At 30.2% G+C, this 16,497-nt stretch overlaps 1 protein-coding gene across 1 annotated transcript in view; it reads right to left on the bottom strand.

Moving 5' to 3' along the window:
* The window catches only part of LOC135954071 (uncharacterized), a 39,976-nt gene that overhangs the window by 14,830 nt on the left and 8,649 nt on the right, over positions 1-16,497 (bottom strand). The window contains exons 4-8 of the mRNA XM_065504126.1: positions 15,923-16,117; positions 13,394-13,665; positions 13,166-13,320; positions 12,816-13,068; positions 7,553-7,662 (exon numbers count right to left, since the gene is read on the bottom strand). Of these exons, the coding sequence (XP_065360198.1) occupies positions 7,553-7,662; positions 12,816-13,068; positions 13,166-13,320; positions 13,394-13,665; positions 15,923-16,117 (985 nt within the window). The remainder of the gene's footprint in view (positions 1-7,552; positions 7,663-12,815; positions 13,069-13,165; positions 13,321-13,393; positions 13,666-15,922; positions 16,118-16,497) is intronic.

Raw genomic sequence — 16,497 nt, 5'->3', positions numbered from 1 at the left:
TTCTAAGGGACACTCTAATGTAAATCCATAGTAAGTTGGACCTACAATGGGTCAAAATCGGGAAAATATTTTTAATCCCGAATTTTTTTTTCACTCAAACAATTTGTTTGTCATAATTTTTTTTTACTAAAAAAAATTAAAAAAAACTATTTTGAAAAAAAAAATTAAAAATCTATCTTGGAAAAAAATTAATTTTGTTTACCTAAAAATATTTAAAATGATTATTTTCAAATATAATTTGGTGATGGCAATTTAAGATTCGGCACATCCGAATAAAGCTCCCTTACTTGTTAATTCTCAATTCCCATTAACACAATGTATAGTTATGTTTTAACCTAAAGTTAAACTGACAGTTTTCATACAAAAATTAGTATAACCGGTTGTGGGGGTAACTTGGATTTTATTTAATTTTTTACATTAACAAGTCGATTTTTCATAATCTATTAGCTCACTTTAGTCCCACTGTTTAATTGCAGCTTTACTTACTACTTTCCGTTTCTTACTGTCTTACCTTTGTTGGTTTACATTCGATTTGAAATTGCGTTTTTTAATCAACTGCGAAAATTTGCTGAAACCCTTAAAACGCTTAACAATACCTTTCTTATTGTGATGACGTAAATTAAAAGTCATTATTAATATAATGTCTAGAAAAATAAAAATAAGAACTTAATTGTTAAACAAACAAGTTTTCAATTCAAAGCGAAAAATGTTGCAGTAATTTTCTCGCAAATATATTCCACTCAGTATTATTTACAATATTTTCTGTTGATTTAACGTCAAACGGAAACGGAAGTTGCTGACAAACTGTAACCACAAATACAAAAATTAACATTGGCCCAGTCAGTATTTACCTTTAACAGCTTTAATTAAGCAAATACTTATTTGTACAATACAATATACAATCACATCACATGTTTTTCTATTTCTATAGCCATATTTCTAAATTATTCCAAATAAAAATAACTTTTGATTCTTGTAGGTTAAGGTGGTTATGCCCGTTAATAATACGTCCTTAATGGGCAACAGCTGCCCACTTTTATTGACGTGTTCTGTGCAAACTTTGTTATAAAAATGAACGAATGTGTCGCTTGATGTGTGTGGCAAAGCAATATTGACATAAATTTGTTAATGCTCACGTGCTAAAATATTTTATGAGGCAGTTGTTGTTTACGTTTTTTGCTCTTTTTTTGTTTTTGTTGTTTTTGGTTACATTCTTTTTTATTACATCCTTGAACTTGAAAGTGTGTTTTAGTACAACTTGGTTTTGAAAGGTTTTTTTTCATATATTTTTATCGCGTTTCAGTGTTTATAGCCTTCAGCTTCGTGAGAAGGGTATATATAAGTTTGTCATTCCGTTTGTAATTTCTACATTTTTCATTTCCGACCCTATAAAGTATATATATTCTGGATCCTTAGAGATAGCGGAGTCGATTAAGCCATGTCCGTCTGTCTGTCTGTCTGTCTGTCTGTCTGTCTGTCTGTCTGTCTGTTGAAATCAATTTTCTGAAGGCCCCAGATATCTCCGGGATCCAAATCTTCAACAATTCTGTCAGACATACTTTCGAGAATTTTGCTATTTAAAATCAGCAAAATCCGTCCATAAATAACGGAGATATGAGCAAAAATCCGAGACAACCTCTGAAAATTTCATCAAAAAACACAATGTATTGCATGCTTTGACAAAAAAACAACAAAACGTATGCTTGGATGTGCAAGCTTTGTGTATTTTGTTTTTTTTGTGTTTTGTTTCTTTTGGCGTTGTTGTTGTTTTTTATACAACTAAACTTTTGTTTGGTTGTGTGTTGGTTTTTTTGACAAAAAATCAACAAATCGTATGTTTGAATGTGCATGCTTTGCGTATTTTGTTTCTTTTGGCGTTGTTGTTGTTTTTTATACAATTAAACGTATGTTTGGATGTGTGTTGGTTTCATTGCCTTGCGTATTTTGTTTTTTCTTTTGGTGTTTTGTTTCGTTTGGCGTTGTTGTTGTTTTTTGTGTTCTTGATAAATTTAGGATGCTGTATGCTGAAAGTGGGCAATGTACATACATATATACTAATTATAAAAAATAATAATGCATCCACAACAAAGGTGAAGGGTATATAAGATTCGGCATAGCCGAATATAGCACTCTTACTTGTTTTTTTTTAATATTTTGGTAACATATAAACATTAGGGTGGCCCATATTGTTCAATGCCAAGGTTTAAAATCTAAAAACCATATGAAACTGAAAACTTTAGCAAAATCGGATAACGTCTAGAGATTGCGAAATCTATTTCAAATTTTGTGTCTGCATGATGTAGCTAATTACTGCATGTCATGTATTTTGTTAAAATATTAGGAGATCTTTTGTGAATAAAATAAAAAGTTGTGTAAGGATTTTAATCGTTTAGGGCTTTTATATGCACGTTAGAGTGACAATCAGTTGTATGGAAAAAAATGTTTGTTAAAATTTTGAAGAGTGCCGGGTGGAATATTGTGACACTAGGCCTAAATGTTAAGTGCTGAAAATTTGAGCCAAATCGGGCAACGATTTCTGGACGCGCATCAAGGTCAAAGTTCAAAGGAATAAATAGGTGAAACTCGTTAACTTTCTGCATTGTTTTCTAGAAATATGTAGATTTATTTATATTAATGAATATTACATTAAAAAAAATTTTGGAAATTAACCCTGTATCTCCTTTGGGCCAAAATAACCCAAAAACTGTATTATAGCCAAAATTCGAAAAAAAAATAAATTTTTTATGTACGAAATATGTACGTAATTATCGTTGTAGTGAGATATAAATGACAAATTTGGTTAAAAAATGTTAAAGTTATTACAAATTCGCCAGACCATTAACGTGTTTCAGGCCACTTGAACAAAAAATTTAGGAAAAAATTAACATATTTCGTGAAAAATTAAAATAAAAGCTAATTTTTATTTAAAATATATCCATATTTACTTGTGTATGAGTTTTTGTCTTCGTAGGATACCGTTAACTTATTCGCAGGTATGACCAAAAAAAATATTTTTTTTTTAACGGCTGTTTCAAATCTCCATTTTCAAATTATTAAAAATTTTGTTAAACAAATTTCAGAATTTTTTGATCATCACATTGGGATTTATTTAGATCAAAATGCGGAATAAAAATATGAAAAAATTAATCAATACCTCTTACAGTTTTTCCGTACCTGCGATTTAAATTTTGCGATTTTCAAGAAAAACTAATTTTTTGTCCATATTTTGGCGAATGAGCCCAATTTCCTTACTGTTATAAATTCTAAGTAAAACTTATTCATAATATTATAATCCTGGTAATTCTAAACATGGTCTGAAAGTTTTACTAAAATCGGAAAACGTTAACCTTCAAATCGTGAAGGTCAAAGGTCAAATTTTTCAATATTTGGAATTTCCAATTAAAAAGATAGCGAAATGTTATATATTTTTGGGCCGATTTTAATGAAACTTGAGGAAAATATATATTGGGGTCTATCATTTACAACAACAGTGCAAAAATTGATTTTAACCTTTAAGAGAATTTGGGGTCAAAATGGCTGTGTTTTTCGTGATTTTAAAAGTTAAAAAAAATATTTTTTTGGCCAAGACAAAAACTCACTCATAAGTAAATACGGATATATTTTAAATAAAAATTAGCTTTTATTTTAATGCTTCTCGAAATATGTTAATTTTGTTCCAAAATTGTTTGTTCAAGTGGCCTGAAACACGTTAATGGTCTGACGAATTTGTAATAACTTTAACATTTTTTAACCAAATTTTGTCATTTATATCTCAATTCAACGATAATTACGTACATATTTCGATTCTTTTGCATTCAATTGCAAAAGTATTTATTTAGTAGCAAAATTTTTACAAAAACTGAAAAATTTTAATTTTTTCGAATTTTGGCGGTAATACAGTTTTTGGGTCATTTTGACCCAAAGGAGATACAAGGTTAATTTCAAAAAAAATTGTTTAATGTAATATTCATTAATATAAATAAATCTACATATTTCTAGAAAACAATGCAGAAAGTTAACGAGTTTCACCTATTTATTCTATATAAATAGTAAAATTTTGAATATATCTGAACTTTGACCTCGATGCGCGTCCAGAAATCGTTACCCGATTTGGCTCAAATTTTCAGCACTTAACATTTAGGCCTAGTGTCACAAAAAAATCGGCTGTCATTCTAATGCACGTAGTAAAAATTAATAGCTTAGCTGCATTTTCCAATTTTGTATGCCGTTTTAAAAAACAAAAATTTAAAAATTTTGTTAAAAAATATTTCTGAAACGACTGTGCAGATTAAAAAAAGTTGCAGGTCCTGGCTCACTAAATGCGAACGAACATTTGATGAAATTAAATTTTTCTACCGACTTTTATGAGGTTCGGTCCATAATTGACCCTAGCCAAATAAATATTGATATTGATGGTGGGTATACTAGATTCGGCACAGCCTAATATTACACTTTTATTTGCATTCCCACGACAGCCGGTTCTACGCACCGGAATGACCCGAGTTCACTCGGCCAAGTGCTGTCAACTCAGCAAACACTGCTGCTACAACAACACTTTTGAGTGTTATTAATATGAATAAATGAAAAACTATTTTTAATTGAAATTTTTTTTTGAAACTAAACTAGAACTTTCAATTGAAATGTGTAATCTCTAAATTGTATCCGATTTTGCTTAAATTTTCTAAATTTGATTTTCAGATGATGCAAAATAGGCGCCGCCCTAATATATACATACATTCACATATTAGTTAAGTTTTAACACACTCATACATATGTATACGAGTATATATATATATATAAAACGTAAACATTTGCTCACATTTAAGCTTAATGTTTTTGGATATTAGCGCCAAAGTGTACAAATACACTGGGAGAAATAAATGGTGATCTTTTAAAAACCGAATATAAAAGTTTTCTCGTTTAGAACTATGTTCGTATTAAAAATAAATCATATTTAAAACAACTGCAACCTGTCCGTTTTATGTTTATTATCAGTTGCGGGTAGCAGAAATAGTTTTAAGTTTTCTAGCCTGAGCTTTGTGTAAGAATCGATACAAAATTAATAAAAGGATACAATGCAATGCATATTTATTTGGTAGTTTTATAAAATTGATTTATTTTTTTCTCCGTGTCTTTACACATTACATTCACGTTTCTTAAAAATATATTTATGGTGTGTTTATTTGTACAATAATTTTTTTAGGAAATTTATCACACACAAAAAAGTAGGCCATTGTATGTTTGAGTAGATTGGTCATTTAGATGTTGGCTGGATGTTGTTGATTCAGTTCGTTTTTGTTGTGTTCACATTAAAAATTCTTACAAATTGTCGGAGTTAATGTAACAGTTCATTAAGTTTGAAATATTTTTTTTTATGTATTCCTTTATTTTTGTGTTGCTGTTTTTGTACTTTTCGTGTGATAAAAACAAATTACCAGCACATTCAAGATACACATTATGATTAATTGGAACCGAAAAAAAAAATAAATGAAATAAATATATTTTTTTTGTTTTATGTCTAACAATATAAAGAAATAATAATAATACAAAAAGTTGCAAAGTAATGTGGAAAAAATGAAGGAATGATCTGGCCAGACATTCGTCTATAAACTGACATATATATATATATATTGGGTGTATGACTTAAAAATACGTTATTGGCAATAGAAGGCATATATTTTGAACGCGGCTTTTTCTTTTAATAACTCATATACATATATACATTTTAGAGTGACAATCAGTTGTATGGAAAAAAAATGTTGTTAAAATTTTGAAGAGTGCCGGGTGGAAAATTGTGACACTAGGCCTGAAAGTTAAGTGCTGAAAATTTGAGCCAAATCGGACAACGATTTCTGGACGCGCATCGAGGTCAAAGTTCAGAATAAATAGGTGAAACTCGTTAACTTTCTGCTTTGTTTCCTAGAAATATGTAGATTTATTTATACTAATGAATATAACATTAAACATTTTTTGGACATTAACCCTCTATCTCCTTTGGGTCGAAATGACCCAAAAACTGTATTATCCCCAAAATTCAGAAAAAATTCAAAATTTTTAGTTTTTGTAAAAATTTTGGTACTAAATAAATACATTTACAATTTAATGCAAAAGAATCGAAATGTGTACGCAATTATCGTTGTAATGAGATATAAATGACAAAATTTGGTTAAAAAATGTTGAAGTTATTACAAATTAGCCAGACCATTAACGTGTCAACAAGAAACTTAGGAGAAAAAAATTAACATATTTCGAGAAAAATTAAAATAAAAGCTAATTTTTATTAAAAAAAATATCCGGGTTTACTTGTGCATGAGTTTTTGTCTTCGTAGGATACCGTAAACCTATTCGCAGATATGGCCAAAAAAAATTTTTTTTTTAACGGCTTTTTCAAATCTCCATTTTCAAATTTTTAAAAATTTTGTTAAACAAATTTCAGAATTTTTTGATCATCACATTGGGATTTATTGAGATCATAATAGGGAATAAAAATATGAAAAAATTATGACAATACCTCTTACAGTTTTTCCATACCTGCGATTTAAGTTTTTAAATTTTCAAGAAAAACTAATTTTTTGTCCATATTTTAGGGAATGAGCCCAATTTCCGTACTCTTATAAATATTAAGTAAAACCTATTCATAACATTATTGTCCTGGTAATTTTCAATATTTGGAATTTCTAATGATAAGATAGCGAATTTTATATATTTTGGGCTGATTTTAATGAAACTTTTTAGAAAATATTTTTTCGAAGCTGTAGTTTTTTTTGTTTTCTAGAAAAAATGGAATAAGTTTAACATTCCGTTTGTAATTTTTACAATATTCATTTGAGACCATACAGAAATTCTGGCTAATTATATGAAGCGAAATTAAATATATCAATGTTTTTGGTTAATCTAAATGGTTCTCAAAATAAATATATGAGTGAAAGCCATTACAACATTCATTCATTAATTTTTCATCAAAAATTGTTTATCACTCATAATTGATTGTTCACTAACACAGTGCAACACGAACGTATTTTGCGATTTTGTTCTTGAAGATGAAGTTCTTTTGATTTTTTATGTTCACAATTTTTGTTCTTTATGACAAGGGCTACAACTTTGCCTCAGAGAATAAATCAAAATTCCGAACTGTTTGCAAGATATGAACCTGGAAAACTTATCACTTTTTTGCAAAAATTATACCGAGGCCCCAAATCTTTGGGTACATGACTTTGGGCAAAACTGGGAGACACCAGTCTTTTTTTTTTTGGTATTTTATCACGTAGTGGTGACTCAAAAAATTACAAACAGTGTAATTAAATCCTACTTTACAAGAAACCAAAATCATGTTTCTATTAAAGTATACTAATAGAATATATCTTCATATTATTCAAGACAAATTCAAATATAATACTCTCTCTAACTTGTTAAAACTAAGGTTGTTTTCATTGTAGTTAAATTTATCTTCATATATTTTTTTATAAAATAAACACAATTCATATCAAATACAATTTATTTTCTTTAATAATTCAAACATAAATTAAATTTGATGATTTAAGTGAGCAGCTGCTCATTATGAAGGTCCAATAGTCGATTTCGATCATTTTCACAGTCCCACAAATTGGTGTCCTCATGAAATTGTATTAAAACCAGTTCGTAGGTTATAATTGTACCGGCCACCTAAACAATAGAATGATAAGACCAAAAAGAGAAACAAAAAAATCTTATCAATAAAATCAATTTTGTAAAAACACATTTAAATTACGAGAAACAACAAAACCAAAAAATTATTAGAATTTTAAAAAAAAAAAAATCGTTATCGCTAAAATACCATAACGTTACCGAAATAACTGAAATTACCCTTATATGTACAACTAATTAGAAAATCTCTTACTTTGAAAAATCCGTTATCGTTATTCTGTAAATGCATTTATGAAATCTGTAAACTTTAAAATTTTATATAATATAGGGATATTCACATGGTCTTGTATTAGTCATATTGACATAATGTTCTAATATAATATAATAGTTGTTGTTGTATTTTAAACAAAAATAAGTATTATTTTATGACAAAACATAGTTCAAATAGTCTTATTAGTTTAGAACTTTTTTGTTCATATTGTACATTATGACAATATGACTAAATAGTAGAGCGTGTGAATATCCCAAGTATCTACTTATTATATTAAACGAAAAGACAAGCGTTAAAAACATGCTATGCAAATACTCAAGTTTAAAACCTATCTCCCAAACGTTTCGATTTATAAAATGAGGCTGTTAATTAATGTTGTGAATATTTGTATATTCTAGATTTTGGATTTCATTCAGTAAAACGAAATGTTTTGTAATGTAAGAAATTTGTATTAATAATACTGAGAAAAGTTTTGAAACTTGAATATTTTTCCATAAAAAATTTTGTCAAACGTTTTACGTTTTGTTTTACAAAATGAGTACTTTTAGATCAATAGCTACCAAATTTTAACGAAATTCTTATATAAAATTTGTTCACAATTCCGATATTACCGTTGTCGTGTTACCGTTTCCTTTTTTTAACCATTACGAATCGGTAGCCAACGTTAAACAAAACCATAAATTGTTTTTCTATTAAATTCTGAAGTAAACTGATGATGAGGATGATGCTGAATCTGATGATGGTGTTGGTGATGGTGGTGATGAGCAGTAAATTTCAAACAATAAAAATTTTACAATTGAATTGAATTTTGTTCTTCTTTTATTTTTCTGAAATTGAAGGAAATGCACATACAACACCTAGAGACAGTGAGAGACTGTGAAAGGCTCTTATGTACATTAGACAGGCATTAATTTCGAGGAAGTTTTCAGAAAAATTAATTAACTTTAATGTCACAGAAACTTGTAAATTGAAATATTTGAAATAATTTCTTATAAAATATAGCACAGTGTAACACGAACAAAAATAACCATATACGGACACAACTACGTGATAAAAGACCAAAAAAAAGCCGCGTGTCTCCCAGTTTTGCCCAAGGTCATGCACTTTTTTATAGGCCCCCAAAGATTTGGGGCCTCAGTGTCATTTTTGCAAAAAATTGATTATTTTCTCAGGCTCATATCTTGCAAACAGTTCGGAATTTTGATTTACTCTCTGAGTTGTAGCCCTTGTCATAAAGAACAAAAATTGTGAACATATAAATTCAAAAAATCTTTATCTTCAAGATCAAAATCGCAAAAAACTTTAAAAACTTCAATTATTTTACCTTTTTCCCCAGTTCAGGTCCTTAGGTAGCTAACCATTATAAATTCAAGGAAACAATCAATTACAAAAATGTACCTAAGAGCTCAATAAACAACTTTCTGGAACATATAAACTTCCTAGGAATGATTCTTAACACCGTTTAGGTAGGTCAATATAAGTTAGTAAGAAAAAACTAAAGGAATTAAGGGCCTGGCTCACTAAATGCGAACGAACATCTTCTTTCTTATTTCAATTTTTGTTCTTTACGACAAGGGCTACAACTTTGCCTCAGAGATTAAATCAAACTTCAGAACTGAGGAAATTATAACTTTATTGCAAAAATGACACCGAGGGCCCAAATGTTTGGGCGCCCATAAAAAAGTGCATGACTTTGGGCAAAACTGGGAGACACGGGTCATTTTTTTTGGTCTTTTATCACGTATTGGTGTCCGTATATGGTTATAATTCCATGACTCAACATAATCTGTATCCGGTTTAATTAAAGAAAATAAACCACTGTTTTGAAAAGGTAAAAACGTAACAATATTTAAACATCTTACAAGCTGGGAAAATATTTTCCTAGCCAGCGGTGGTCGACTTTGGCCCCCAGTATATCATCTTCTATTCTATATTTTCTTAAAGCCTCAGCCCTCTTCTACGATTCGTTCATACATCATTTTGCAAAGATTCAGATTTATTACCACTTTTTTTGCGATCGACTCCACTGTTGGTCATCAGAGTGACCAAAAATCAAATGATTGTCATATTCTCCATCCCTGAACATCTGAGTATGTCACTGAAATGTCAAATAAACACATACAGTGTGTGAGAGATTCTCAGTGATACAATTCAAATAGTGTAAAGCTTATTTAAGAATATAATCCAACTATCTTGTAAGTACCACCCTAATGAACATACCTATATATATGGGGCATTTCATGTCAAGTGAACCAACTTTTGAAATCGATGTCTTCCGATCGGGATGAAATTTGCACCATGGTTAGCTCTATTGGATAGTAACTCAGACACAATTTTTCAACAACATCGGTCGAGAACTCTCTGAGTTATAGGGGGTAAAATTTTGACAATTTGGTCAAACAGGGGTTTTTTCTTATCCATGTAACTTATTACCTATTGTTCTTAGCGAAATGTGTCCCAAATAGTATAGATAGCTATTTCTTCGATCTTTCGAAAAAAAATATTTAAAAAAAAAAATAAAAAAATTTTAATATTTTTTTTCCGAAATCAAAAACTTTTTTGACTTTTTTTTAAAATACGTCATTTTTTTTTTTTTTCTTAAAATAAAGTTTAGATATTTTCCTTGAACACCTACTTGGTCGCTTAGTGGGATGCGAGTGGGATATCTATCAAAATAAATATTTTGTAACTCAAAACATAAAATTTTTGACTTTTTTTGCAAAATCAAAAACTTTGTTGACTTTTTTTTTCAAAATGGACCCTTTTTTAATCTTTTTTTTTTAGGTCAAACAAAAGCTTAGATATTATCCTTGAAGACCCTATTGGTCGCTTAGTGGGATGCGAGTGGGATATCTATCAAAATAAATATTTTTTAACTCAAGACTTACAATTTTTGACTTTTTTTTTTGCAAATACCATTTTTTTTCCAAATGGGCCCTTTTTTAAAATTTTTTTTGTAGTCAAAAGAAAGCTTAGGTCCATTCCTTTAAGATATTTTTAGTCCCTTAGTGGGATACGAGTGGGATATCTATCAAAATAAATATTTTGTAACGCAAGACATACAATTTTTTAATTTTTTTTTGCAAAATCAAAATTTTTTTCCAATATGGGCCCTTTTTTAATTTTTTTTTTTTGCTCAAAAGAAAGCCTAGGTCCATTCCTTTAAGATATTTTTAGTCCCTTAGTGGGATGCGAGTGGGATATCTATCAAAATAAATGTTTTAACACAAAAATTGTATGTCTTGAGTTACAAAACATTTATTTTGATATATATCCCACTCGCATCCCACTAAGCGATCAAAACCATCTTAAAGGAATAGGCCTAAGCTTTCTTTATAGCAAAAAAAAAAATTACAAAAAGGGCCCATTTTAAAAAAAAGTCAAAAAAGTTTTTGATTTTGCCAAAAAATCAAAAATTGTATATCTTGAGTTACAAAATATTTATTTTGATAGATATCCCACTCGTATCCCACTAAGGGACCTAAAATATCTTAAAGGAATGGACCTAAGCTTTCTTTTGACTAAAAAAAAATGTTTAAAAAAGGGCCCATTTTGAAAAAAAATTCGAATTTGCAAAAAAAAAGTCAATAATTGAATGTCTTGAGTTACAACATTTTTATTTTAATAGATATCCTACTCACATCTTCCTAAGTGACACAATAGGTCTTAAAGGAAAAGACCTAAGCTTTCTTTTGAGCAAAAAAAAAATTTTAAAAAAAAGTCCCATATTGGAAAAAAATTTCGATTTTGCAAAAAAAAATTAAAAAATTGTTACAAAATATTTATTTTGATAGATATCCCACTCGCATCCCACTAAGGGACTAAAAATATCTTAAAGGAATGGACCTAGGCTTTCTTTTGAGCAAAAAAAAAAATTAAAAAAGGGCCCATATTGGAAAAAAATTTTGATTTTGCAAAAAAAAATTAAAAAATTGTATGTCTTGCGTTACAAAATATTTATTTTGATAGATATCCCACTCGCATCCCACTAAGGGACTAAAAATATCTTAAAGGAATGGACCTAAGCTTTCTTTTGACTACAAAAAAAATTTTAAAAAAAGGGCCCATTTGGAAAAAAAAAATCGTATTTGCAAAAAAAAAAGTCAAAAATTGTAAGTCTTGAGTTAAAAAATATTTATTTTGATAGATATCCCACTCGCATCCCTTTAAGCGACCAAAAGGGTCTTCAAGGATAATATCTAAGCTTTTGTTTGACCTAAAAAAAAAGATTAAAAAAGGGTCCATTTTGAAAAAAAAAGTCAAAAATTTTATGTTTTGAGTTACAAAATATTTATTTTGATAGATATCCCACTCGCATCCCACCAAGCGACCAAGTAGGTATTCAAGGAAAATATCTAAACTTTATTTTAAGAAAAAAAAAAAATGACGTATTTTAAAAAAAAGTCAAAAAAGTTTTTGATTTCGGAAAAAAAATATTAAAAATTTTTTATTTTTTTTTTTAAATATTTTTTTTCGAAAGATCGAAGAAATAGCTATCTATACTATTTGGGACACATTTTGCTAAGAACAATAGGTAATAAGTTACATGGATAAGAAAAAAACCCCTGTTTGACCAAATTGTCAAAATTTTACCCCCTATAACTCAGAGAGTTCTCGACCGATGTTGTTGAAAAATTGTGTCTGAGTTACTATCCAATAGAGCTAACCTTGGTGCAAATTTCATCCCGATCGGAAGACATCGATTTCAAAAGTTGGTTCACTTGACATGAAATGCCCCATATACAAATGAAAACATGTACAAAATTTAATGAAGTTGCATTGATGATGTTCAACATGACTGGAATGTTGTCTGGTGTCAATGTGAACGCATATGACATGAGTGAGAGTATGTATCAGGGAAAATGAATCCAACACAATTTGGTTTTATTGTTGTCGTGCAAAGCATTAGCAAGAAACTTACACTGAGTACCAACTTTCGTGTTAAATGAAAGAATTTCATGCCACTCAAGGCAACTAAATCGTTGCTAATTTCTTCAGCAAAACGTCGCACCTCCATACACCACGACTCTTTGGGCACACATCTCAAAATAAGCAAGGGTTTACGGGATTCATCATGCACCGCTGAGGAATACAACGATACAGCCAATGTACGACCCAACAGAAAGAATAGTGAGAAATAGAAGTATGCAGCATGTGCAATTGATGGCATTTTACTGTGTTTTTGTGTTCAACAAAATCAAAAAGACATGTTTAGTTTAGAAATACATAATAATGAACTGATGTTCAACATTATATGTAGATACTACTCACTTGAGACTCCGAAGCAGTTGTACACAAATAAAATACAAGTTGTTGGAAAAGGAAACCATTGTTATCATCGATATTGCATTATCGACTTTCTCACACAAACTACACAAGTTGCGATAGAGAATTCTACGCTCCGACCAAAAAGCTGCTGGCATTTGCTGCATTTTTAATGTAAAATAAAAGAAAAAAAAAGGAAATAAGTAGTAGGTATTCGGTAATTGGGGAATTTACCTTATTTTTATATTGAATTAAATTCTTATTCAGCTGTTCAAACATCGAGGCCAGTCCAATGCTTACAATCATTACAAAGACATCCATATAATTCCAGGTGAAGGTTGAAATAAAATTCGATATCTTTCCATACCATCCCCACCAATAGGAATAGTCAAAGACTTTGAATATGTGCTCATTGGAAAAACGAAAGAAATTTTCAATGGGATTTTTGGTTATGGGACAGAAATTGGAGTAGTGTATGACAGATATGCAACTCAGTAAATGTTCAGCTAGAAAAATATCAAGAAAATATAGTTTAAAATATTATAAATAAAAACTGGCGGAAATTAGCCCATAACTAAAGATATTACAGGGATTTAACTAAACAAGCCAAATCTGAAAAATCATAAAACGCAAATACATAGTCGCCAAAAAGTATGCTTCATATAATAAAAAAAAAAACCGGCAAAATAAGAGGTCCACTTATTTTCTAAGAGTAATTGGCTATCATTTATTATTTAAAACTTACTTTTTGCAGTGAATCACGAAGAGCAGCCTTCATGATCAGTAATTCTAAATATGGTCCTTTTTTGAACCCAAAAGTGAAATATTTCACAGAAGTTTCCTGAGTGATGTCAGTATGTACAAAATAAAATAAAGTTTCTTTTTACATTTCCTATTTGTAACTAAAAATAAAAGTTATTTTTTAACACTTGGATTTAAGAACGAGTTTTTATGTCACTTTCGGATAGTGCAAAGTACTTGGGCATTATACTCGACAGGAAATTATCCTGGAAACTCAACACTGAAGCAAGGGCATCTCAGGCCATGACAGCTATATATGTCTGCAAAAAGGCCATAGGCACGAGATGGGGTATTAAACCCTGGAAAGTGAACTGGCTAGTTGATACGGTTACTAAACTTATACTATTCTATGGGGCCTCTGTCTGCTGGAAGACAATGGATACCCTTTCAAACCGTATACTATTTGAAAGGGTCATATTTTCATATTAAGAAGAATCCTGATAACAGGGGCATTGCGAATTATATATCCTACGGGCATGCTTGCATAATTGGAAGTATTCAAAATCTTCGTGATCATTTATTGCTTACTGCACTCCGAAACTGTTTATCAATACCATCCAGTATAGAACCTGTTGATGGTCTCTCCCTTGATTCAGTCCATCTATACGGATGGATCCAAAAGAGGGGATGAGATGGCGAGACATTCAACAGTTGTACTCACTTGGATACGTGGATACAGTGATAATGAAGGCAATTGTATTGCTGATAACTTGGCGGGAATAGGAGCCTCGATGTCGGAAAATTAAATAGACTTCCTTTGTGGCATTCCGCTATCGACTTGTAAGCAGCGGATGAATAAATTATATTACGAACTTGCCCAAACAAGGTGGGGTAATGAATTCACCTGTGTCATAATGAGAATGATATGGCCTGCGTTAGGCTGTAAACGCTTACAACGAGTAACCGGGCATTGCACTTTTAGTACCCATGCTGCAAGACTTGGGCTGCCTCACCATGACTTCTGCATAGGTTGACAGAATGAGAAGGAGGAAGAGATCATCCTACACTTCTTTTGTAATTGTCCGGCACTGGCTGATCTACGTGCCAGGCTTTTAGGTGAGCGATCCTTTCGTAATCTCTCTGGGTTATCTGGCAAGGAACTAAGGTGCATAGACGCCTTTATTAGGGAAAGCAGGTGGTTGATAAGACCGAACATGCAAATTCCACCTCATAGTGACCCAACAATTGTCTCATGATGGTCTGTTTTAGTTGTATTCCTTGGTTTCTTAAATTTTTCTCTTACTCCTCCAATTTCTATCAATATTTTTCTCGTGCAAACTCTTACTCAATCTATAGATTTCCATCTTCTTTTACTTCTCTTTTCTATTTCAATGGACCCAAGTGAGCTATACGAGATGAAATGTTTTGGACGGCTGCATGAATACCTAACCTATGGACGACTGATTTTCGTTCTCTGCTTATAAGAAACCAAACTAGATTTTGAAAACATGACATACTAAATCATCGGCAAAGTTCTAGAACAAACATTTTAGAAAATCAACCTTCTAATAAACCAAACCTAATTTTGTGGATATTTTATATTTATTGTAATTTCCCAATTATTTTAATTACAAAACTTGTCACAATTGAAAATGATAAATTTTGGCAACATTTTAAAATGACCTCACAAATCATTTATACATATTGTATTTAGAGTGTCAATCGACAAAAAAAAAACGGAAAATACCTACAGAAAAAAACCAATAGAAAAACGTGTGGACAAATTTCCTAGAAATTAAACAGAAAAAACTACACAACATGACTATTTCCAAATGCAAACACATCAATTACAATTTTTTTTTTGTTTCTCTCCGATTTGTGCTGAAAAAGTTGGTATGTTTGTTTTCAGTTTTACTATTAATTTATCTAAATTTAATATCATTTATCACTTTTGTTTTTACATCACTATGTATAGAGAGTAAATGGTATGAGTATTAATGTATTTCATTTTCATAAACTTACTCAATGACAGCATCATTCCCACAAATGTCACCATGCGTATTTTATACGCCATACGACATTTATCAAATTGAGAGGTATATGGCGGTAGCTTTTGCTCAATCTCATACCAATAGACCATTAAATCTGGCCAGTTGCGAGCCAAACTCAGTGAACAGACTAGGAATGTTATGATGGAAATGTGAAATATCATGGGCTCTGCAAACAATAAGAAAAATAAATGTGTATTAGTTGGAATATACAAGGAGCAGTTGAAGTGGATGAAGTTGGAGATAGAGATGAAGAATGGTAAGCATTAGCTGTAAGTAAAAGTATTATAATCGGCTTTAGTAGAATTTAATATGTATTACATTTAAATGTATATAACATTTGCAAATACATATGTAAAGGTTTCCATACTTATTTCACTTTTGCTAGCTTAAATATAAATTAAAACCTGAAAGTATGCTATGTATATTTATGTATTTTGTTGCTCTAGATGTATGCTTTATAGATATGTATGTTTTGTTTAATGTTGTTTAACTGCCTTCTATTAAATGGTCTTTTATAAAAAGAAAAACATCTTCAAATATATCTTA

The sequence above is a fragment of the Calliphora vicina genome, chromosome 3 (genome assembly GCF_958450345.1).
Source record: "Calliphora vicina chromosome 3, idCalVici1.1, whole genome shotgun sequence".
Taxonomy (NCBI): domain Eukaryota; kingdom Metazoa; phylum Arthropoda; class Insecta; order Diptera; family Calliphoridae; genus Calliphora; species Calliphora vicina.
This window is presented reverse-complemented; position numbering and strand designations above follow the sequence as displayed.